The sequence below is a fragment of the Vipera ursinii genome, assembly GCF_947247035.1.
Source record: "Vipera ursinii genome assembly, chromosome: 9".
NCBI classification, from domain to species: Eukaryota; Metazoa; Chordata; class Lepidosauria; order Squamata; family Viperidae; genus Vipera; species Vipera ursinii.
Genome location: NC_139523.1, coordinates 24,432,785 through 24,458,006, shown reverse-complemented (window position 1 = coordinate 24,458,006; position 25,222 = coordinate 24,432,785). Strand labels below are relative to the sequence as shown.

The window sequence follows — 25,222 nt, the reverse complement described above, 5'->3', positions numbered from 1 at the left end:
TCAGGTGCTTTGGAGAATAAATTGACAATAAATAGGTTGAACCGCTCTTCTCTGTAATAGCCCAACTGGAAGACTATTATCACGTCAACGACTTGTAGACTTCAGCTCCCAGAATTCCCCAGCCAGTTGCTATATATATACAGCAAGGGTCTCCAACATTGGCAATTTTTAAGACTTGTGGCCTTCAATTCCCAGAATTCCCCAGCCATACTGGCTGGGGAATTCTGGGAGTTGAAGTCCACCCCTCTTAAAGTAGCTCAGGTTGAAAAACATTAATCTGGAACATATTTGGCTGTAAACACAACACTCCCTGACTTATTAAGCATAAACTATGCTTTATTTCTTTGCACCGAAAAGTCACAACCAGTTTAAGGAAGTACAAGAGAAACTTGAGAAGCCAGAACAGTAAAAGTCAGGAAGCTTTATCAAGAGTTAACTCAACCGTCTGCCCCACAGGGCTCCAACCTTTGCCCCAGCCATCAAAGCTGGGCTCTAGAGTCCAAAAAGCAGATGACAGCATCACAATTGCACAAAACCAAACAAGAAGCTGATGACAGACTAAAATGTTTGCATTTTTTTTTTTTGCATAACTTCAAACCTGGGAGAAAAGTAATGTGACTTTCCGATGGGCAGCCACGTCAGGCAGATGCAAATAAAGATATTTTTTGACATCTTAAAAAGCAAAAATGTTATTCTAGATTTCTTCAAGGTTCACAAAGCACAGTTGTCGCATCCCAGGGTCACGTGATGGCCATTTGCGACTTTCCTAGCTGGCTTCCAACAAGCAGAATCAATGGGGGAGGGGAGAGAGAAGCCGGATTCACAACTGCAATGATTCACTTAACCAGCAAGGCAAAAAGGTTACTAACATCAGGAACAAACTCAACTAGGACCTGCCGTGTTTAGTAACGGAAGGTCTGGTCCCAATGGTTGTCGTAATTCAAGGACTACCAGAAGCTAGTTATTTCTGATAGCGTTTTTTTGTTAACACATTTATATTGATGATATTTATAAACAAAATCTCCCCCACGATTTATTTCAATTTGAACTTGATCTCGGGAAGAATTTGCAGGAGGCTGCACAAGTGGACCTCAGCTTTTTGATTTAGTGACCATTTGAAGCTACAGCACTGAAAAAAGTGACTTGTGACCGTTTTTCCACCCTTACGACCACTGCAACATCCCCACAGCATGTGACCAAAATTCAGACGGTTGGCCACTGACTCATGCTTAAGACAGTCGCAGTGTCCCGGGGTCACGGGATCCCCTTTTGCGACCTTCTGACAAAGTCATACAGTGGAGCAAAATTCACTTAACAAGTGTCTTGTTTAGCAACAGAAATTTTGGGCTCAAGCTGAGGACAACCTGTATCTGCAGCAGCCGAGGAGAGCATCGAAACAGGCCAAATGTGTGATTTTAATTTTTCTTTCTTCAGTTTATAGTCTATCATTCTACCCAAAAAACGGCTAACCAAAAAATCAAAGTGCCTTAAAAGACTTGGTGGAAAAAGTGACCTTCTCTGTGCTACTGAACTACAACTCCCATTATCCTTCTCTGCCAGTCAAGCGGACGGATGGCTGACGGGAGCATCACACAACTTAGGTGAGGTGGGCGGTGCAGAAATTTAATAAATAAAATAAAATAAACTTTGCATATCACCTGGCAGAAAAGAGGTTCACAATTGGCCTCCGGGGCAGTTTGAGAAAATCCCACTCTTTTTTTTTTTAAGCATCTTGTCCTCCTTTCTGACAGTAAGTGTAATTTTCCAGCAACACCTGGAGAACCTAAAGCCTGGAAAATGTTGGAATGCCGGCCGGAGGGCAAAGCTTTGAAACCTTTTCATCCTTGACTTAATTAGACGAAGCCGAATAAATTTGGGGGAGTGAGTTTGCATAGTTTGGGCACGCTGGGGAAAAAAGAAACCAGTTTAGCCCAAGCTTGCTGAGGTCCGTTTGGAACCGCACCGTGTCCCATATCCAGTTCCTCCTGGCGATCTCGAGTGGGGAGCTCGCACCAATTCCCTCTCACCGCCTCCTGGGGGTGCCACCCCCCGCCGTGCAATACGCCAGTCACTTCCTCCGGCCGAGAACAATGGACGTTTTCAGCACTTTGGGGACATAGCGGATGGTGAGAGACACCCGGGTCTGACGAGGCAGCATCTCTCCAAAGTCACAGCCACACAGGCTGGCATTAGCCACTTTCTGCGTGACGGTGTCCGCGGTGACGGGGCGGATACCATGTAGGTAGCGCACATACATGTCTTCCTGCAAGACTAGGAGGCTCCGGGGCTTCAGAAGCAAGCAGAAGGCGTGGCGCTGCTCCTCGGTCTGTGGGGCCGAATTCTGCAGGGAAAAAAGCTCAAGACAGTTGGAAAAAAGATCATTTACGGTGCCGGATCCACAGAACCAGATTCTCGCCTTAACGAGGCCACATCAAACGAACGCTGGCCGGTTCCAGGCACCCATGACGTCTACTCGTCTTCAAGCTGATGAGGTGAAGAAACTGCTCTGGAGTAGGGGTTACTACAGGCAGTCCTCAACTTTCAACAGGTCATTTAGTTCAAAGTGACAGCGGCACTGAAAATAGTGACATAATCGTTTTTCACACTTACCACCATTGCGGCATTCCCCCACGGTCACATGAACGAAATTCAGGTGCTTGACTCATGCTTATGACGGTCGCAGTGTCCCGGGGTCACGCGATCCCCTTTTGTGACCTTCTGACAAGTCAACGGGGAAGAAGCCAGATTCCTTTAACAACTGGCTTACTAACTTGGAAAACTGCACTGATTCACTTAACAATGGTAGCAAGAAAGGTCGTAAAATGGGGCAAGCTTCACTTAACGACCGTCTCCCCTAGCAATGGAAATTTTGGGCTCACCGGTTCTCCAGGGACCGGGTGGTAGAAGTCGAGGAGTGTGTGAGACCCCAGATTGATGGTGGTAACAGTAGGATAATACAATGGGCCGTCTTCGTGCGGCTGCAAGCAAACCAAGAATCAGTAAAGCGGCACTTGCCCCCCCCCGTCGAGATAAAAAGAGAAGGGGGAAAAAGCAAAACCCATGGTTACCATGATGCCCTGGCCAGGTTGGTATTCGTTCACTAGGACGTGGTTGGCTGCCTTTCCACCGAAGACCCCGAGGGAGGACACGCGATCTACGTAATGCTGCAGCCAGGGGGGCAATTTCTCCGCCACCATCCCCTTCGGGTGGGGCAGCCCTCCTGCAGGGGGGCGACAAAGACAACGCTGAACGTTACTCTTGGCACCAACGGGACCGTGATCTTGATGGAGATAGAAAGGGGCGGACCAATTCCCCCCCCGCCCCGCCAATGGTACACTCCCATTAGAAACTCGAGAGCCCAGAATTCCAAGTGAGCACGGGCCCAAACTATGGGAATTCTGGGTGTTGTAGTCCTAGCACACTGGAGGACCTCAGGTTGGGGAAGACGATTTCGGTATTCCTCAATCTCTGCAACTTTAAGACGGGTGGACTACAACTCCCAGAATTCCCCAGCCAGCTAGGAGTTGAAGTCTCCACTTCTTAAAAGTTGCCGAGATTGGGAAAAAAACAGTGTGCTAACTATATATTTATCTCTTTGTGATACTGAATTTATATTATCTTTTAATATTGTAAGCCACCCATGGTTGCCCTATGGTAAGATGGGCAGCCAATAAATTGAATAAATTTAATAAACTTTCTCCTGTTTTTTCAGACATCCTTAAAGGAACTTGGAGCATCCAAAATGTGATTTCCCACTGAAACAAATTTGTAAAAGACAGAAATCTCAGCAGGGATAAACCCAGGGAAAAACCGTCGAAGGTATCAGCTAACCCTTTTTGTATCTCCTGAGCAACAAATGAAAAGATTACCGTATAAATACAGAACACAGGTGTCAGCTGCTATATGCGCAAGCTGGGCAGCCATATACATTTGTTTATACACATAGTCAATTTATAATGCTTTCCAAATTAAAGATGGATTTAAAAAGCTGGCTTGTGAACAATCCTTCCACTTATAGCAGCGGCTCCCAACCTTTTCTATACCTCGCACCTCTTACAAAAGTTAGAAACAACGGCAACAAATTACGCATATACACTATAATTTTGAAACCCAGGTTTTCGCACCCCCTGGAATATCGTCTCGCAACCCCAGGGTTGGGAACCCCTGACCCCGGGATCAAGATTTGGTAACCAGGATGTCTTTACAACAGTTGCAGCATCCGGAGTCACGCGATCACCATCTGCAACCTTTCAAAAATCAAAGTCAATGGGGGAAGCCAGATTCGCTTAGTGACCATATGACTCACTTAAGATTCAAGGTGCTAGTAATGGTGTTCAAAGCCCTCCATGGCATGGGGCCAGAGTACCTCAGGGAACATCTGCTGCCGGCATCAAGCTCCCTGCGCCCTGTGCGTTCCCACAGAGAGGGCCTCCTCAGGGTGCCACCGGTCAGAGAATGCCGACTGGTGGCCCCCAGGGGGAGATCCTTCTCTGTGGGCGCCCCGCAGCTATGGAACCAGTTACCGGTTGAGCTCCGGACAGCGCCCGATCTGCGCTCCTTTCGCCGCGATCTGAAAACATACTTGTTCGAGCAAGCCGGCCTGGCCTGAGGGGGGATTGGTGGGGTTTTTTATTATTTTTATTGGGGTTTTTACTATGTATCAATTGTATTTTAATCGGGCATGCATTTAATTATCTTTTAGTTTTTGTAAATTTCTGTGTTTTATTCTTGCCCTGTACACCGCCCTGAGTCCTCCGGGAGAAGGGCGGTATAGAAATATTAATAAATTAAAATCAAATTAAAATTAAATTAAGCACTTGTGTTAATTGTCACAACCCTTTTGCTTAACCCTGGAAATTCTGCTCTCTGTTGTGATCGTAAGCTGAAGACTCCCTATAAATAAAGCTCTTTTTTTCTGTACTTTCATATGCGCGGGCAAACAATCTACCATGGATGAGGTTAGCTAGTTGGCTCATGAAACGTCTGCAAGGAAACAACCCAGCTCAAAAAGCACCAGGGCCCCCTCAATTCTACCCTGAGCTACGAAAATTTCTCTTTTATTGCCACAACTTGCCCCAGTTTTGCAGTCTCCTGCTAGACAGCTGTGTCCACTTGGGCTTCGGTGCATTATAAATCTGGAAATTGGAAAGAGAAAGAGTAATTTCTAGAATGCTGGCTTGAGAAGCAAACCAGCTTATGCAGCTCCCTCCCAAAGCATCACGGAAAAGGTATCATTGTTAGAAGGTTCTCCTTTGCACCTCTGGAAGGTTACAACATCTGCACGTACTTGCTGCAACAGGTATTGCTCTTCTCCCTCACTGATGAAGTCCGGAATATAGTAGGCTGCTGGTGGAGACTGTAAATGGAAAAGAGATCAGAAATTCTTAACTAAGGGGATCCCTGACATGCCCCCCCTGCCTGGACAGGGGGATGGGTCGCTAAAACCAGGGTAATACAATGGCCCAAATGCGGGAGGGGGATGCCTTGTCTAGTCCACTGAGAAGAAGGACTAGGGGGTGACCTGATAGCAGTCTTCCAGTATTTGAGGGGCTGCCCGAAAGAAGAGGGGGTCAAATTATTCCCCAAAGCACCAGAAGGCAGGACAAGAAGCAACGGATGGAAACTCATCAAGGAGAGAAGCAACCTGGAACTAAGGATAAACTTCCTTAGTTAATCAGTGGAACAACCTGCCTCCAGAAGTTGTGGGTGCTACAACACTGGAAGTTTTTAAGAAGAGACTGGACAGCCACTTGTCTGAAATGGTTTCCTGCTTGAGCAGGGGGTTGGAATAGATGACCTTCAGGGTCCCTCCCAGCCCTACTCTGATTGATTGACACTACAGACGTACTTGGGCTACACGAAAGGCTTCCATCGTCCACAGCTGCGGCCTCTCGGGACAAGGGCTGGCCATCCAGAGCTTCCTCGGCTTCTTCGAGGCTGCCGCACCTGGCCAGGACAGGTGACCCTCCGCTTCTCACCTGCGGAGAGGCAATGGGGGAGAGGGGGGGCTCCTTACAGTCTTGCCCTGCGCTCCGGCTCTCCCGCCACCCCCAAATTTCATTCTGACTCGTCCTTTGGCGGAGGGGGCGAGCGGGGGTGGACAGCGCCTGCTGAACCTCTGCCTGCAGTGCAGCTCCAGGGGCCCCTGTGAAAAGGGGGCCCTGGAGGGCTAGACCAGCGGGCAGGAGGAGGGGCTTCGGGAGACCCCCTCCCCGCAGGCCGGGGCCCCTCCCGGGAGCCGCTTACATGCCCGTGCCCGCCGGCTCCCTTCCGGGTAGTTCCTGGAGCGGCAGCCGCCTCACCCAATCAAAACCGAGCTCTGCCGGGCCCGCCTTTCTGCGGTGGAAAGCACCAATCCGCATTCAGAGTCAGGGTCGCCCGCCATTCTGGGAGTTGAACACAAATGTATATCAGGGCGGAAACATTTCAAGGAGGGGGGGTTGATACTCCCCCCCCCACAAATTACTTTGGGACTTTGGAGGTCTTCTAGTCCAACCCCCTGATCAGGCAGGAGACCCTATAACCGTTTCAGACAAATGGCTGTCCAGTCTCTTCTTAAGAACCTCCAGTAATGGAGCAGCCACAACTACTGGTGGCAAGGAGTTCCACCGGTTAGTTGACCTCACTGTCAGGAAATTTCTCCTTAGTTTTCGGTTGTTTCCTTGATTTAGTTTCAATCTGTTAGTTCTTCTGCCCTCAGGTCCTTTGGAGAATAGGAGGAAAACCCCACCCGCCAATCTTCTTTCTGACAGCCCCTCAGATATTGGAAGACTGCTGTCATGTTCCCCCTAGTCCTTCTTTTTATATCCAACGTTTCTTTATACACTATGCGGTTGTTCCAAGCTGGGCTTTTACCTGCAGAATTCCTGAAGCGTTTTAAATGTGCTAATCAGCCCTCAGAAAGAGCGGAAAGGAAGAGTCCCGGACACAGTGCACATAGAAACACCTTTTATTAATTTGTTAATAACAGATAAGCGATAACATACTGAGTTTCGTCATGCTCACTTTGTTTGCTTTCCTTCCAGAGAACCTGGATGAGCAGGGAGGGTCAGGGAAGACAGAAACCATGCAAGATTCCACACGGAGATTAGCAGAGGGCACGGCAGGCTGTCTCACGTGACGGTTTACAAAGTTATTTCTCTTTGAAAAATTAAAAAAAAGACATCTAGGCAGGAAGAACACAATCCCGTGTGATCTCTACGGAAAGAAAGGTTGTGAAAAGCAATTGCGTTGCTCCCGAGGCTGGTCTGTGCCTTTGAGGATTAGGCCAATCCTGGTGGATAATTCAAGGGCAGGGGGCTACCCTCCATTGAGAAGGGGGGGACACACCAAGATTGTGCCCGACATCAAACTGAAGTCAACCAAAGTTTTATTTATTGCTAGTCAAGGTGACAGAAAACTAAGTAGACAAATGAAGTGAAATGTTTCCAGCGGTTTTCTATAATCTGGCATCTTCCAGAGGGATCTGGAAATTTAATTTTTTTAAAAAATTTTTCCAGCAATGTTGGGAATAGTCATCCCAACTCATTGGGGGGGAGCCAGTTTATGCAAGGCTGGTTCGTACTTTGATGAGAATGAAACGTGGGTCTAAACTTGGGGGGGGCACAAGGACCACAACACAATGCAACAATGATTGCGGGAAGGATGTGGGATGAAATGGATCGGAAGATTCGATGTAGCCATTTGGGGTTTTTTTTAAATATCATTTTATATATCTGTACATAAAGGTCCCCAACATTTCGCCAAGCTTGGGGTTCCTTCTTGTGGCCCGAATGCCACCCTCCCTTTTTTATTTTTAAAATCAGTCCAAAAATAGATGCCCACACCATCTCCCTTCTGATGTTCACCCCATTTTCCCAAATGGAATATTGTGGTCTTTTAGCAGCTATGCCAAAGACCGGAATGACAGAGTTGGAAGGGACCTTAGAGGTCTTCTAGTCCAACCTTCTGTTCAAGCAGGAAACCTATACCATTCTGGACAAATGGCTGTCCAGACTCTTCTTAAAAGCCTCCGGTGTTGGAGCACCCATGGAGGCAGGTTGTTCCACCAGTTAATTGTTCTAACTGTCAAGAAATTCCTCCTTAATTCCAGGTTGCTTCTCTCCTTGATTCGTTTCTATCCGTTGCTTCTTGTCCTGCCTTCAGGTGCTTTGGAGAACAGGCTGAACCCCTCTTCTCTGTGGCAGCCCCTCAGATACTGGAAGACTGCTACCATATCATCCCGACTCCTTCTCTTTGTTAGGCTAGACATACCCAGATCCTGCAGCCATTTATCGTATCTTTTACCATGAAAGGGGCACTCATAAAGCATAGAACACAGAATCCTAGGGCTGGAAGGGACCAGAGAGGTCCTCTAACCTAACCTGCTCAAGCAGGAGACCCTCTGCCAGGGTGTCCAACCTTAGTAACTTTAAGCCCTGTGGATTTCAACTCCCAGAGTTCCCCAGCTAGCCATAAGGCCACAAATCTGCCAAGGTTGGACACCCCTACCCCACGCCATTCCAGACAAATGGCTGTCCAATCTTTGCTTAAAAATCTCCAGTGATGGAGCACCCACTTTTGGAGGCAGGTGGTTCCACTAGTTAATTGTTCGCCACTGTCAGGAAGTTTCCCCTCAGTTCTAAGTTGCTTCTCTCCTTGATTAATTTCCATTTGTTGCTTCATGTCATCCCCTCAGGTGCTTTGGACCGTAGGTTGCCCAGGGGCCTTGTGCCCGGCTACCTGTCCCCACGAAGCCCAACCTTATTGGATTTCTGCACAAACAGCACAGAGGTTGGAAGGCACACGGGGTCTTAAAGTGACAACCTTGACCTCCCTCCCTAGTCAATGAGCAGATGGTTCTTCCCATCTCTCTCTTGTGGTAAGGAAAAGAAATTTGGGACAGCCAGATGAGCTTTTGCTCAAGGCCAGGTGGAGGGGAGGGCCCTGCCTCCCAAGCCAGGAGAAAATTCTAGACTTCAGGCTCAGCTTCAAAGCAGGTGAGAGAAGAACCTCGACACAAGTCAAGGGCGAGTGGGGAAACGTCAATGTTTCTCCGTAGAGAGTGACTCCACCATCAGCACAACGTTTTGCTGCTTTCCTTTCTGCTTTCCGAGTTCACATTGGGAGTTCACCCCTCACACCCACAAGCCAGGCTTCGCACTCAGACTCAGACCCCCTGAGTTGCACCCCTTCGCCCTCCCCAAAGTCAGTGGAAACTACGTTTGGTTCAACGAAGACAGGAAGCTATCTGCAAAAGGCCGAAATGGATTACGATCGGTGTTTTTCAAACTAGGCCACTTGAAAATGGGCAGACGTCAGCTCCCATAATTCCCCCGCCTGGGGAAAAACTCTGGATTAAGACCTAATGCTATGCAGCTGATAAATGCAAGGTTAAGATCAAATTCACTTATAATACCTTCCCCTGCCTTTTGCTTTAAAACAAAACAAAACAGAGAACAGACTCCTGGTATTGTACTTACACACAGAGACACGCAAACACTACACACCATCAGAGGATGCTATTGGGCAGTTCACCCCTCCCTGTATGTTAATTCGCACAGACCTAAGCTAAGCCCCGGCTGCTTAACTCTCCCTAGGTTTTCTTTAATGTGTCTTGTTGCGTCTTGTTGTAACCCAAAGAGGGAGGTTTTGGCTAGAAAGGGAGTTGGCTAACGAGAGAGGCTACTTACGGTGGTGTCGGTGGGCAAAGGCATTCGCACTCTGGACCCCTCCTGCTCACACATTAGTCACAAAATGGGCAGGTGATTTAAAGCTGGGTTTACATCTGCATTCATGGGCACACTTAAGATTAAGTGACCAAAATGAGCAGAGATTTGCTTCTAGGCAGAGGAGAAGCCTCTGGCTTTTGACATTGGTTGACCATAAGTTAAGAACTGCTTAGGAGAAAAAGGGAGATGCCGAGGAAAATTTTAGTAAGGCTGCATTTGCATGGAAGAACAAGCCACGATTCTGGAGAGAATCTTAGCTTGATGTTCAACAAGCTGTCTGCTTGGGACTCAGATCCTAACTGGTCAACCAAGCAGAGTGATTCTAGACCGCAGCCCTCCTCAATGGAGCATTTGTGGCCCACATTGGCCCAAGGCAATGTTTTTCAAACTCGGCAACTTGAAAAATGTACGCGGACTTCAACTCCCAGAATCCCCCAGCCAGCAAGTTTAGAAACAAGAGTGCCAGTTTCCTATGTCAGTCACTCAAAAGGGCTGGGTCAATTGCAAACTAGGGGAGACCGTTGTCCCTTAGCCTGTAGACTCAATTTTAGAATCACAGAATCCTAGGGCTGGAAGGGATCTCAGAGGTCTTCTAGTCCAACCCCCTGCCCAAGGCAGGAGATCTTATTCCACTCCAGACAAACGGTTGTCCAAGGAAGCCAAGTGGATTTGCAATGTGCTTTTTTGCAGTGAAGACCTCAGAACTGGACTACGGACTTCCTGACTGTCGGAAAGCTGAGAGACGTGTCTCCCAAGCATAACTGAAGGGACATCCTCCCCCTGCCCCCGCCCCCCTGGTAGAAAAATGATTCTAATGGCCGTTGCCAGATCCTCAAAAGAAGTGCTAGAAGAGACTGGTGGTGCCACAGCTCAGAAAGTGGGGGGCAAATGGGAGGGGCTTAGCGTTTCTCACAATCTACTGGGGTGGTCATGTGGTCTAGCAAGGCACTGGGTTCACTAGGATGGTGATGGAGGCGGGGAGCAGGAGAGGTGAGTGACAGATCCGAAGAGCAGTCTTTGATTACGTGGAGAGCGAAGAAAGAGCGGAGGAAGAGGAGGAAGAGAGGGCGCTGGGGGGGGGAAAACTCTACGGCTGCATTTCCGCACGCAGCATCCACGGGAACCAGCAACAGAAGAGGATCCTGTGGGAGAGAACGGGAAGCGTGACGTGTGAGATTGGCCTCCAGGAGGGTGGGAAAGAAAGCTGCAGAAGGCCATGGATCTTCTGAAGATCCTTTGGGAAGATCTACCTGGTCCATGGAGGACACCTCAAAGGGGTGAAGGAATTCTTGGTGGCTTAAATTAGGATTGAGGTCAACAGGAGCATCGCATGAAGAAGAAGACCCAACCCGCTACTCAACAATAAGGATGCTGAGGCATGTTTGTGGAATGAAATTCAGCCACCCAGGAGTGAATCACCTGTGGAAAGGGCCTTCTTTTTTCAGGGGCTCCTAAATCGTTTTCCACCCTCCACATGGCCTGTTGCTAGAGGCATGGATTTACAACCATGTTTCTCCACCTTGGGCACTTTGAGATGGGTGGACTTCAACTCCCAGAATTCCCCAGCTGGTAATTCAGGGGGCTTCAAAGATGGCCGGATCCCAGTCGCTCTTACCTAGAGATGGAATTTTCTGACGTGATGTCTTTCGGAGATCTGACTGTGGTGAAATTGCGCTTCGGCTGTGAAACTGCAAGAGAGGAGGAAAATGCCGTTGTTTTCTTAAACTGGGAAAGGAGCCCGTTTGACGCCCCTCGGCTCCTGGATCTTTGCTCCTGTAGGAGAAGACGTTGAGGGCCTTACAGTATGGACTTGGCAATACTTGGAATATGGTTTTTGTAGTACCGTTGCACTGGCTGGCTAGCATGGATTTTCTTGCCTTTGAAACTTTTATGTAGAATATATTGAATATTTTTCTACCAGTCCTGGTTACTAAAAGGGAGGTTTTTCCTGAAGTTTAAGGCTTTTGGCAAATTATTAGCAACACATCTGAAAAAGGCAAATTTAGAGCACAAGAAAGCTCATGTTACTTAGCCCGTGCAACAGGACTTACGTCCAAGCATATTTACCCATGTAGTAGGGCTGTCTTACTTTTACCCTTCTCATCTCTTCCACTACCTTCTCTTATTGGTATCATTATTATGATTATTACAACTTTGATATATGATCATTATTACTTTGTTGTTTTGCGTGTACACTGAGAGCTTCTGCACCGGAGACAAATTCCTCGTGTGTCTAATCACACTTGGTGAAATAAAGTATTGCATTCTATATCACAAGTATTACAAAGTCCATACCTTCATGTGGAAATCAGCAGAGGCACATGGATGCTTGCCAGAAACTGAGCCGTTGGGGTTCCCAGCAAATTCCCCCAATGTCGCTTTCCCACAGCCCTTCCGTTCCCCCCAATAGTGTCGAAGTAAGTCCGGGGTACACCTACTGGTAACTTGGTGCACCTTCTTTCCTGAAGTGCCATCTTGGGAGTCCTTGGGGCCTCCAATTCTGCAAGAGAGAGAGAGAGAGAGAGTTGCAACTCACTTAAGAACAAAGATAACAGAGAGCCCTCAATTTACATCCATTTGAAGTTACAATAGCACTGAAAAAAGTGACTTGTGACTTCTTGTGGTTATGACCGTTGCAGCATCCCCGTGGCCACAGGGCTAACCGGGGAATTCTGGGAGCTGAAGTCCATGGGTCTTCAAGTGGCCAAGGTTGGATACTCCTGGCACAGAGCAGGGGGTTGGACTAGAAGACCTCCAAGATCCCTCCCAGCCCTAGGATGATTCCACACAATCCAAGGAAACCTCGTTGCCAGCACCCAAACAGCCAACCTACCTCTGGACCCTGGACGGGGGGGCAAAAACGCCATGCTTAGGGGCGCAGGTGAAGTAGCGAACCCCAAAAACAGACCCGTCGTGTTTCCCTGTCGGTTTGTCCAGCTCAATTCCAAACCAGTAGCCTAAAAGAAGAGAGACGGGCAACAGAGAGCAGTGTAAACCTTATCTCAACATTTGCACTATTTGTGACTTACGTTGTACCGTCCATGAGTCCTGATAAGGGTCACAAACAGTTGAGATCCCATATCTTCATTCCCGCCCTCTTCCCATCCAACCTCTACCTTGCCAGCTTTACCTGGAGCAAAATCGGTCTTTCCGTAGAAACGAATGACCCCTTGCTTCTGTCCGGCCACCAGCACCTGATCTCCAATGTCGATCTTCAATCCTTCGCGGTCCAGGCTGCCCACGGATAAGGACTTCTTTCTGAGAGCTGGGCGGAGAAGGGAGAGGAATAAGGGGGACAAATTTTGGGCGACCCCCATGTAGGATTCCAGGACTTTGGAGCCCTCGGTGCCCTCTGAGCTCGGGGTTTGTTCTTGCAGACGTTTCATTACCCAACTAGGTAACATCATCAGTGTTAGAAGGGGAAGGAGTTTGCAGAGTGGAAGAGAAGGAGAAGGAGGGAGGGAGGGAGAACTGTGGGGTCCTTGGTGCTCTCTGAAGTTGGTTGTTTCCGTGCAGACATTTCATTACAACTTCATCCGAGTGAGAGAGGAGGGAGTATGCACCCGGTTTATATAGAGTTGTCTTCTCTGCCACTGGGTGTCGTTTTCTCCTTGGTGGTACCTTGATTAGAGTATTGTTTTTTGCTTGATTGTTTGTCTGGTGTTAATCCCTGCTTATCTAAGTGCTGGCTGCTGGAGAGGGTGGGTTCCCCCACATTTACCAGCACCGATGATGTTACCTAGTTGGATCATGAAACGTCTGCAAGCAAACAACCAAACTCAGAGAGCACTAAGGACCCCACAGTTCAACCTGGATGTCTGGTGCTGGTATTTCCCCTCCTCTGACCCCCTTCCTTTTCCAACATCGTAGCCCCTGCCCGCCGTTTGTGCTCTTCAGGACCCCTTTGCTCTCCCAGGAAGAGGGAAGAAACAGCTCTTCTTCGTCTTCCACTCCGGGGGCCATCAGCCCCCCCAGCAGCCACCCTCCAAGACCCGAGCAGTTGAGTTGAAGCTGAGAGCAGAAGCCCCCCTCTGGGGCCTGCCAGCCGCCGGGGGCCCCTTCTGCAGCCCCCTTTCAAAAGAGCCCCCCCCAAGCTACCTTTCCGGTCTTTGTCCTTCTCCTTGCGCCCTTTGGCTGTCATGCGGGAAAAATCCATGCGGGGGGTCCGTGGGGTGGAGGTGACCGACGGTATTTGGTCAGCAGCTTTGGAGATCTTGGACACCGAAGCAAACAGTCCTGGGAAGGCAAGAAGGAAGAAAGGGGCAGCCTGGTTAATGACGCTGGCTGTAATTCCACCATGATCGTCCACTAAGCAAGGCAGTTGTTAAGGGAGATGGGAGTTTAAGAAGCATGAAAGATAGACAGATATAGATGACAGATAGACAGACAGACAGACAGACATATAAGTGAATTGCACTCAATGTTATAACCTTCTTTTGCCACAATTGTTAAGCGAATCACTGTACTTGTTAAGTGAATCATGCCGTTGTTAAGCAAATCTACCTCTCCCACCCCTTGATTTTGCTTGCCAGGAGAGGGCTGGGAAGGTTGCAAATGGCGATTGCTTGACCCCGGGTTGTTCCACCTGTCACAAATACAGGCCAGCTGCCAAGCACCCAACTTTTGATATATGTGACTGTGGGGATGCTGCAGCGGTCGTAAGTGTGAGAACCAGTTGTAAGTCACTTTTTTCAGTGCTGGCGTAAATTCAAAGGGTGGGTTGAAGGCCCACCTCTGCTAAAAACTCACCATGCTTTGGAGGGCAAATGAAGTAGCGGATGCCGCCCACGCTGCCGTCATTCTTGCCCTCCGGTGTGTCCAGCTCCACGCCGACCCACTGGCCACTGGCGAACTCGGTCGTGCCACAGAAACGCAAGGTGCCCACCTGCAGCCGAACATGATGGGGTCAAATTGCGTGGGGAGAACAGAAAATTACCTGCGCCTCCCCTGGCTGGAAACAGATGTAACGCAGAGAGAGCCTTGAAAAAGGTACACGAGAACTGTTAAGAGAAAATATAATTCTGTCCCTGGACAGGGGGAAAAAGTGAGGAAGAAACTCAAGACAGTCCTGCCTTCATTCTCTTTGGTATAAGAGGGGACAGAGGGGAAAATTTGGCCGGCTTTCAGGATTCGGCAATCATATCCTGCAACACGGAGAGAGCAGTTCCGCAATTCTTGCCATATCAGAGTCCATCAAAGGGCTGACGGGGTTCCCCCTCCTTGGGCAGAGGGAAAAAACAGGCAGTTCCGACGAGCCTGAGAGAGACATGGGGGGAAACCTCTCTCCTCTCCCTTCCTTACCTTCTGCCCGTCCACCAGGACCCGGTCGCCCAGCTTGAGGCCAAGGGAGAGGAGCATGAGATTCCCAGGAATATTGTCATAGTTGGGCAGGGTGACCTTGGGCAAGCTGCAACTCAAAGGCACGGCGTCCAGCAGCAGCTGCTTCAGCTCCTTGGCGATCATGGCAGCCTCGGCCTTGTCCAGGGTCATGTCCATGGGGTCTGGCACGACGTCAGCTGGGACCTGCCCTTTGCTGTTCTGTTGAGAGAAAGAGAGAGGGGGGGACAATGCAGTTTTCCCCACCCACAGACAACGCGGGGTCTTTCCACCGATTTCACTGAAGGCCTTCTTCATAAAGGGGGGGGGGTTCTGGTGAGACCCCTTTCTCAGGGTCTCAGTGAAACCCCAAGGAAAGCTGGGTGCTTCCAATGAAAAATAACAGAATATCAGAGTCAGAAGACACCTTGGAGGTCTTCTAGTCCAACCCCCTGCTCTAGCAGGAGACCCCATATCAATTCAGACAAATGGCTGTCCAGTCTCTTCTTAAAAACCTCCAGTGATGGAGCACCCACAACTTCTGGAGGCGGGTTGTTCCACCGGTTAATTGTTCTCGCTGTCAGGAAGTTTCTCCTTAGTTCTCGATTGTTTCCTTGATTTAGTTTCCATCTGTTGCTTCTTCTCCTGCCTTCGGGGGCTTTGGAGAATAGCTCAACACCCCCCCAACTCTTCTTTGTGACAGCCCCTCAAATAGTGGAACACTGCTACCATGTCACGCCCTAGTCCTTCTCGTCATTAGAATAGATAAACCCGATTCTTGCAACTGAGTCTTATACGTTTTAGCCTCCAGCCCCCTTGCTCATCTTTGCTGTTGTTCTCTGCACTCTTTTTTAAGGGTCTCAACATTTTTTGCATTGTGGTGACAACCTTTTTCTTTCCGCTAATGTCACTTACAGCAGCGTCGCTGGAGGTGCTCACCTACAGCCAGTCTCCTGATTAACAGGCTGGGCTATTTATACGGCATCTTCAAAATCTAATTTTTGCCTCTGGTTTGACACATTTTGTATGTGAGCCTCATTCGGTCTCCGGTTCCTCTGGCATCCGTCTAGAGAGGGGCCGGTCAAAAGTCCCCAACATGCATTAAAAACAAATGAATCACATCTAACAGAAGATCTAATTGCATCAAATAATAATAGTAATAAAGAATATTGTGAAGGCATTGGATCAACGTTCCATGAGAATGGGGATCTTTCTTACTCTCGGTCAAAGACCCGTCTGCCCCTTATCTGTGCCCCCCTTTTTTCTCACCCTGACAGCGGGATTGGCCCCATGTTCCAGAAGACACTTCACAGCCCCCAAACAGAGATTCGAAGCAGCGATGTGTAAGGCGGTTCCATGGTTAAAATCACTGCATGTCGAGTTGAGAACTTCAGGGGGGAAAAAGCAATATGGACTCAGTCAGGATTCTGAATTATTTTAGGATGCATTTGCACAATACTAGGCCCTGTACAGCCCCCAGCCTTGGAGGGAAGGAAAGCCCAGCCTCTTTCGGTCCCACGTTCGGTTTCTCCAACCGGAAAGGCCTCTCCATGAAGCTCTTCAGCAGGTACAAGCAATCATGCTAGCTTGCTGGAGAATGTGAAGATGGGTGGACTTCAACTCCCAGAATTCCCTAGCCAGCCTGCTATTGAACTTGAAGAGGGGTGGGGAATTCTGGAAGTTGAAGTCCACCCCTCTTCACATTCCCAGGGTTGCCAAACACCATCCTGAGCCATTAATGGGTTGACTTAAAAATGGCGACTGAAGCTTCAGCGAAAGTGCCGAGTCATTTTGGCCTGCCTCCACCTGGGCAACACGTCCGACCTCCTTCGTGCAAACACACCTTTTGGCTTGGAGGCCTTGAGGAGGATGCGGATGAGTTCGGGGACGTCAAAGTAGGCCGCGTAATGGAGCGCGTTCATGTTGGTCCAGCGGCTGCGCAGCGTCACATCTGCGTCCAGGGCCAGCAGCTGGTTAGAGAGGCGCACGGCAGCAGCGGGATCACCTGCGATGAGCAGAAGCACAGGTGAGCTCTGTCAAAAGCCTCCCTAAAGGGAACTGACCCCATAAGTCAACTCTAAGTGAGATGGGGGGAGGGGGGCACATAAATCAATACAATAATAAAATAAAATTAAAATAATAAAAATATAAAAATAATAAAATAAAAACAAAACAGGAAGTGAAAAGGGAAGTGGGAAGGGAAGGGAAGTAAAAAGAATTGTTAGCAAGTACTTTAGGAGTGGTACTTTATTCTTCCTCAAGTCCCAGAGAACTAAATTCTAATCTAAACTACAATGACTTTTTTCTTCGAAAAAGTAGAGGCAACAAGAAGGATTTTTAAAAACCCGTAATTTTGCTTGGTAAAGGAAAATTCAAGTGCCAAGGAAACCAAGAAAAAATATACGGAAATGCATATTCTAATCAAGGACAGCTTTCTCAAATAATGGACACACGGTCGATGTAATCTAAATTTTATAAGAAAGGAAGAGGTTTGTCAAGAAGGGGCTCAGAAAATTCAGACTGTGTTTTTTGGGCAACTCAGCAACAGTCTGGGCTTAAAGCACAATGCAAAACTGGACCAGCAGATTGTAAGCCTTAAGAAACATGCATGTTTTCTAGTTTCATAGCTTTTAAAGTTGTAAGCCATCCAGAGTCACCTCAGGGGGCAAGGTGGCCGGCAAATAAATGTAATAAGTAAATAAATAAATAACAGTTTCAATATTTTCCGCCTTACCCACACCGTGTGCACCAGCTTTACATGCGTAATGCAGGAGAGTCATATCTGTCAGCCCATCCCGGTCATCAACGTGGCAGCCACGCTTCAGGATCTGAAGAGGACAGACGAGCAAGAAAGGGGCTATCGGTAGTCCTCAACTTACAACCACAATTGGATCGGCAGTTTGGTCACTAAGCGAGTCATCGTGAGACAGGATCAATTTCATGACCATTTGGATCATGGCCATTAAGCAAATCATACAGTTATTAAGCAAATTCAGCTTTCATATCTAAGGCAGGACTAGAACTCCCAGTTTCCTGATGATTGGCCCAAACTCACTGTCACCTAGTGATTGTTCCAAAGTCACCCAGCTGGTTTTCCTGCTTAAGGAGGAACTCAACGTTTCCTGGTGATTGGTTGAACGTCTCCCAAATGGCTTTCGTGCCTAAGGTGGGACTAGAACTCACAGTCTCCTGGTTTCCAACCTGGTGCCTTCACCTCTTAACCCTCGGGGGGTCTGCCCGTCGCCCGCTCACCTCATTGCCGATCATGTCGATCTTGTGCTGCACCTGGGGAACCCATTGGCGGATGATGGCGAACAGCTCCGGGACGGTGGTGATGGGATCGTAAAGGATTTCTTGGCAAGCAGGATCGTTGGGATCAAAGAAAGTGAAAGCTGCAGGGAAGGAGACGGGAGGGGGGAAAGGATTGCACCCCAGAGTGGGTTTCAAACTTCAGATGGGTGGGTTAGAGTGGGGGTCTCCAACCTTGGCCTTGTGGACCAACTCCCAGAATTCCCCAGCCACCCCTGAAAGATATCCTTACTTCAGATATAATACAGGTAAGTCCTTGATTTATGACTGCAATTGAGAAAGTCACTGAAAAAAGTCACTTATGGCCAGTTTTCAAACTCAATGACCATTGCGGCATCCCCACGGTCACATGATCAAAATTTGGGCACCTGGCAACTGACATGGTTGCACTGGGTCATGTGTTCACCATTTGTTACCTCCCCAGCCAGCTTCCCACAAGCAAAATCAATGGGGGAAGCTGGAAAATGATATTGTCTGCATAATTTATATCGACATGCTATCAATTCACATTTGTGACCTAGTGCAATTTTTTATGTTCCTTACAGAAAGCTTTTTTCTCTTAATCCAGACCTCATTTTGCCTCTCTCACATCTCTTTCCTGGCTGTCTCTTTTATGTGCTGCGATGCACAATGGCTCCGTCATAAAAAAAAAAACCCCAACCCTAGGATTTGGCCCAGAATCTTTTCTTTTTTTCTCAGTCTGCAAAGATCCAGCAAGAGCAATTGGCAGCTTGGAGACCCTTGAAAAGAGGCGGTGGGACTCTTGTGGGCAATCTTAAAAAAAACAAAACATTTCAGACAATTTTAGCCTGTTTTTAGCAAATTCACTCATTTTTTTTATCCTTCCGAAACAGAATGGCCCATGAACTAAGCAAATAGGATATAATTTTACATTACAAATGTAAGCCATAAGAAACTACCAGCTACTCCCCAATTTACGACCACAACTGAGCCCCAAAGTTCTGTTGTTAAGTGATTCTGGTTGAATCTGGTTTCTCCACTGACTTTGCTTGCCAGACTCTAGAAAGAGTGCAGAGAAGAGCAACAAAGATGATCAGTGAAGGCTAAAACATATAAAGAATGGTTGCTGGAATTGGGGATGTCTAGTTTAATGAAGAGAAGGATGAGGGGGGACATGATAGCAGTGTTCCAGTATCTCAGGGGCTGACCCAAAGAAGAGGGAGTCAAGCTCTTTTCCAAAGACCCAGAAGGCAGGACAAGAAGCAATGGATGGAAACTCATCAAGGAGAGAAGCAACCTGGAACTAAGGAGGAATTTCCTGACAGTGAGAAAAATTAACCAGTCGAACAGCCTGCCTCTAGAAGCTGTGGATGCTCCAACACTGGAAGTTTTTAAGAAGAGACTGGACAGCCATTTGCCTGAAATGGTATAGGGTTTCCTGCTTGAGTAGGGGGTTGGACTAGAGGACCTCCAAGGTCCCTTCTAACATGATGATGGTGATGATGATGATGATGGCGGCAAAAGGGGATCCCATGAACCCAGGATGCTGCAACCATCATAAGTGCATGCCAGTTGCCAAGGATCCAAATTTTGATCATGTGACCAGGGGGATGCTGCAATATGTGTAAGGGTGGACAACAGTCAGCCCCTTTTTCTGTGCCATTGTAACTTTCAACGGTCACTAAATGAATGGCTATAAGTCGAGGACGACCTGTAGCTGTTTTGGTCACACTGATTCGATGTGCAACAATACTCCACGGATCATCTCAGCCAACACCATCCTTTTCCCGGTCAGCTGGTCAAGGAGGAAAGCTATCCAGGGAAGGATAAGGCTGAAGAAGAACAGGATGGGAAGGAAACAGCTCACCATAATCTTTGGGGAGCGGAGCTGGGGCTGAAGGGTGGACGATGGGCTTCTTCCTCCTCTCCAGGGTTGGGCTCTGGAATTCCAGCGCCTGGTGGTCTTCCTCGGAAGGGAGCTCGGCGGAGTCGTCTTTGGTCATGGTGCTGGGAAACTCTTTTCCCTGTTCAAGGTCCAGCAGGAGAAGAGAAATCGGTCAGCCAGGTGATAGCAAAGGAATTGGAAACCCAGGCCTGCTATGGATTTATTTATTTTAATCCCATCTTGATTATCTTTATTCATAACTCAAGGTGGTGAACATGCCTAATATTCCTTCCTCCTCTTATTTTCCACAAAACAACAACCCTGTGAGGTGGGCTGGGCTGAGAGCGAGGGGACTGGCCCAAAATCACCCAGCCAGCTTTCATGCCTAAGATGGGACTAGAATTCACCGTCTCCTGCTGGTCAACCCAAGTCACCCAGCTGGCTTTCCTAGCTAAGATGGGACTAGAACTCACCGTCTCCTGGTGACTGGCCAACAGTCACCCAGCTGGCTTTGAGGCCTAAGGCAGGACTACAACTCACCGTCTCCTGGTTTCTAGCTGGTGCCTTAACCACTCAATCAAGCTGACTCTCTTCCCACCCATGAGACAAGTTGAAGGATTACAAAGGGAGTAACTCTCCAGAAATATTTAAGCGCGTAAGCTCAGGTTTCCCTTGTGGATAACCTCTTGGTTATTCCTAATTGACTGTATTCTGGGCAGCTTATAAACTTACAAAAACAGTGATATAAAATAATTATATAAAATAATGAAGACATCGAATATGAATATAATAACTGGCCATTCTTAAGAAATTATAGAAGTCAAGGTGCTCTCAGTCCTGAGCAAGCTTTGCAAAAACCCCTTTTTATCTGAAATCAAATCATAAAACATTTTTATGCTTTGGGTTAAGCCACAGCTTGCTTAATTATGCTTTATTGACTAAGCCATAATTAGCCGGGTTCCTGTAATAAATTAAGCTGCAAACCATGGTCAACTTTATGGCTTGGTTCGCACACGGCACTAAACCAATACAAAACAAATGGCATTTGGCTTCCTAGAGTGAGCAAGCCAGCCAAGATCACCTGTCTAGAAGGCTCCTGTCAGGGGTGAGCTTGCCAAAGCTGCAATTACTACTGTGCCAATTGAGTTTAGCATGTGGGGACCTCAACTCCCAGAATTCCCCAGTCAGCATGCTAACGAACAGGAAAATTTATGGACTACAACTCCCAGAATTCATTGCTGGCTGGGAAATTCTGGGATTTGTAGTCCATAGATCTTCCAGTTCATTAGCATGCTAACTGGGGAATTTTAGGAGGTGAAGTCCACACAGCAACCACAGCTCCACAAAAGCTGGAGATTTTGTATGGGGGATTCTGGAAATTGAAGTACACCACACTTCAAGTTACCCAGGTTGAAAACATACTGCTTTCCATTTAAAATGACTGACAATGCAACACACTAGAAACATCTTTTTTCTCCTGCCAGCTTCCTTTAACCAACAGCACCATTCCGCTTCAAGAGAGTCACACCATTTGTCACCTCTTCGCAATCCACACTAACACACGTGGACTCTTCTGGAAATCCGACTGGCTTCCGATTCCCACGTGCACCATCCACGAAACAGAGTGATCTCGCTAAGCATTAAAGCTCCATAAAGGGACTCTGGATCCATTTAATGGGGAGCAGATTCTGGCAGGGCTATTCCCAAGCTTTCTTCGGGAATGCCAGAAGAATGGATGACGTACAAAACCCACACTCACACACTCTTCCTTCCCGCACAAAACCCACACTCACACACTCTCCCTTCCGAGAGGCCCGTGAGATGGAGGCGATCAATGCAAGGCCTGGCAATACTGTATGTGCCTCGGTGTTAGAGCTGGGATTTCAACAATGCAGATTGCTTGGGTCCGTGGATTTGTGTATGTGCGTCTCTGTGTTAGTGTGTCTTTGGGTGTCTTCCAGATGGGTACATGGCTCTGTTTTGCAGATTGAGAGAGGGGTGCTGCCCTGTCTGTGCAATTCCCGTGCAACGCATGGCTAGGACTCCAGTCTTGGGTCTTTGAGGCCTCCTGAGGTTTGTGTTTAGTGGGCTTGTTTTTTTTGCAGAGATATGCCTCTTCTTTCCATAAAACCGAAAGAGGGGGGGAATAAAATAAATAAAATAAAATAATAAAATGAAAGAAAATAAAATAGTATAAGGTAAAATATGTGAAATAAAATAATAAATAATAAATAAAAAATAAAATAACGTGAAATAAAATAAAAAAAATAAATTAAAATAAAATAATAATTCAAATCAAACCAAATCAGTGAAACGAAACAAAACGAAACCCTTTTGAGAACAGGTAAAATCCTGGTGCCTTGGCAGGAGAAGGGGGGGGGGTTCCCTTTCAAAAATGCTCCCATCCTCAATTGCAGCAAAGCGGGATCACGCACGCATATTTACATCCTCAATCTGGCACTTTTCAGACCGGCTGGGGCTCTGGCTCCCAGAATTCCTAGCATCCAGGACAATAGCAACACCAGCTGAGGACGATGGGAGAGGTAGTACTCCGAAATGGAGCCCGTCCTGCTCCCAGCATGGGCTGTCTTTAACCGAGAGAGACACCCCCCCCCCGCCTTAACCTGGCTAGCCTTTTTTGTCCTTGCGGGGAGGGAGCGAGGGAGGGGGGGGAGCCCAACGATGCTCCAGCCCCCAAATTGGGGTGGGGTGGGAGGGGGGAGAACTTCCCCTAAGAGGCCAAGCCAGAATCCCCAGCATTTGATGGAGGAGGGCGGCGGGGGGGGAGTGAAGGGGGAGGAGAGGGCAGCATCCCCCCCACCCTCGGCTGCAGGAGCGGGACGGGCAGACGGAGCCTCCCGGGGCGGCGGGGAGGGCGGCGAGTGGGGGGGTAGGACCAGGAGCAGGGATGCTGCGGGCTGCGACGCGCCAGGACGGGGCCCGCAGGAGCATCTCCGCCGCGGGCAGGACCGGCCGGGGGGTGGGGTGGGGTGGGGGGTCGGGCATCCTCCGGGAGGGGCTCCTGGGGCTCGGCGGCCGGGGGGCAGCGCGCCCACCTACCGGGCGGAGAAGGCGGCGGCGGCGAGGCGACCCTCGGCTGGGCTCGGCGGGCGCAGCGCGGAATGGAGGCGGAGGCGGCGGAGGGGGGGGATGGCAGCGCTCATGCGCCGCCCGCAGCATCATCGGCCGCGGCATCAGCAGCCGAAGCCGCCCCCCGGCCCGCCTCCGCAGCCCCCGCCGCCGGACGGTCGTGGCTGCGGGCACCCGGGGGGGGGGCGCGCAGGGCTGCTGAGCCGGCACCCCCCGTCCCCTGCCGGGTGGGTGGGGGGTCTCTCCGGAAACAAAGACGGCCAGAAATCCCCCATGCGCCCCCCCTCCCTCGGGGGAGCACCGGTGGCCGAGAAGTTGGGGGGCCCCAGCCAGGCACCTTCCCGCCTCCGAGCTGGCAAACCTCTCCCCGAAGAGGGGGCCAAGGGCCGTTCAGGCAGTTCTCCGTTTAGAGACGGTTCAAAACTAGAATGGCACTGGAAAAAGGGGCTTCTGACCATTTTACACAGTGCAGCAGTTTCATTAAAAGGACTTTTGATCCATTTGATTAGATGTTTATCCAGCTTTTATTATTCTACAATCAAACATACCTACTATTCCTTCCTCCTTCCATTGCCCACAACAACCCTGTGAGGTGGGCTGGGCTGAGAATGCCTAAGGTGAGACTAGAACTCACCGTACCCGGGTGATTGAGCAAGTCACCCAACCGGTTGCCTAAGGTGGGACTAGAACTCTGTCCCCTGGTGATTAGCCCGAAGCCACTCGGCTGGCTTTCAGGGCTAAGGCACACTAGAACTCACCGTCTCCTGGTGATTGGCCAGCCCCTTCACGACACAACACCAAGACAACTTTTCCCCCCGGAATTTTCCAGAAGAAACACTGCACGACAGTGGTCTGTTGGAAGGCAGCTAAGCAAAGAACCATCCACTGGGCCCGTATAAATGATCTCAAAAACCTCAGCCAATTGAAAATTCCAGGAATGCAAACCACATTGGGATATCAATAGTCTGGAGGAACCTGCTTTTCTCGCCAACTGCACAGAAGAATTGCCATCTCCTTCTGGGAAAATAAATCTCATCCCGCCTAATTTTATTTGCCATAACTCACTCTGCCTGGCTGCCTTCCAGCCTGAAAATCTCCATTTTTCCCCCCTCCTAGATCTGCTTCGCTCTGCAACTTTTCCAGCTCTTAACTTCACTCGTGGTGGGTTGGGGAGTGAGGGGTAAGCAGACATATGCAAAATATAACCAAGTGTGATCACACCATAGATTTATGTAAGGGATGAAGTAAAGCATTGTAATTTGCTTTTGGTTCCTTGGCTAGTCAGCCTAATGTGGAATTGGCTGGTTTCCAAACAGTTCCATGCTTGGGACAGCATCATAACCCATTATCCACTTCATTATCTTTCTCAACTTCAGCAACTTTAAGAGGCGTGGACTTCAACTCCCAGAAATCCCCAGTGAGCACAGCAGTTGGAGCCCACATCTCTTTCACGTTTACTGGCATACTGGTTGGGGAATTCTGGGAGTTGAAGTCCACTTATCTTAAAGCATGCTGGTAAACTTGAAGGCAGAATTTTGGGGAATTCTGGAAGCTGAAGTGGACCTATCTTAAAAATTCATTAGAATGCTAGCTGGGGAATCCTGGAAGCTGAAGTCCACTCATCTTCCACTTCAGCAGCTTGCTGGCTGGAGAATTCTGGGAATTGAAGTCCATACATCTTTCAGTTCTTAGAATGCTGGCTGGGGAATCCTGGCAGCTGAAGTCCACACTTCTTTAACTAGAGAAGCACTGACCCACTTGAAGGTGTGTATGATGGGGAACCATAGATCCAGCCAGGACGGGCTTCCACGGGGGAAGTTTTAAAAAATCAAGATGAGGACCTGGGTCACACGATTGCCGTGTAAACTTTGGAAAGACAGTAGACACGCCCGGATCCAAAGTCATGGATTCCCTCCTCCTGATGTAATCAAAGCCAAGCAAAATATTTTCT

At 48.7% G+C, this 25,222-nt stretch overlaps 2 protein-coding genes across 4 annotated transcripts; both read right to left on the bottom strand.

The window, feature by feature from the left end:
- Positions 1 to 324: 324 nt before the first annotated feature.
- ALKBH6 (alkB homolog 6) lies at positions 325 to 6,870 on the bottom strand. Of its 3 annotated transcripts, none has more exons than XM_083369711.1 (7): positions 6,856 to 6,870; positions 5,849 to 5,978; positions 5,288 to 5,356; positions 5,075 to 5,135; positions 3,069 to 3,220; positions 2,880 to 2,978; positions 325 to 2,341 (listed from the first exon to the last, which is right to left on the bottom strand). In XM_083369711.1, the coding sequence occupies exons 2-7, from the start codon at positions 5,909 to 5,911 to the stop codon at positions 2,069 to 2,071; spliced, it is 717 nt and encodes a 238-aa protein (XP_083225837.1). In that variant the 5' UTR covers positions 5,912 to 5,978; positions 6,856 to 6,870; the 3' UTR covers positions 325 to 2,068. The 3 variants fall into 3 exon arrangements, with proteins under 3 accessions (XP_083225837.1, XP_083225835.1, XP_083225836.1); XM_083369709.1 differs by lacking the exon at positions 6,856 to 6,870 and adding an exon at positions 6,247 to 6,288; XM_083369710.1 differs by lacking the exon at positions 6,856 to 6,870 and adding an exon at positions 6,103 to 6,198 and having other exon boundaries at positions 5,849 to 5,973.
- Positions 6,871 to 6,947: 77 nt separating this feature from the next.
- Positions 6,948 to 23,307, bottom strand: CLIP3 (CAP-Gly domain containing linker protein 3). The gene is made up of 14 exons (XM_083368957.1): positions 23,242 to 23,307; positions 20,164 to 20,320; positions 18,279 to 18,418; positions 17,761 to 17,854; positions 16,870 to 17,031; positions 16,296 to 16,414; positions 15,012 to 15,248; positions 14,460 to 14,595; positions 13,809 to 13,946; positions 12,841 to 12,975; positions 12,544 to 12,667; positions 12,149 to 12,210; positions 11,326 to 11,398; positions 6,948 to 10,852 (listed from the first exon to the last, which is right to left on the bottom strand). The coding sequence occupies exons 2-14, from the start codon at positions 20,297 to 20,299 to the stop codon at positions 10,798 to 10,800; spliced, it is 1,611 nt and encodes a 536-aa protein (XP_083225083.1). The 5' UTR covers positions 20,300 to 20,320; positions 23,242 to 23,307; the 3' UTR covers positions 6,948 to 10,797.
- Positions 23,308 to 25,222: the final 1,915 nt, after the last annotated feature.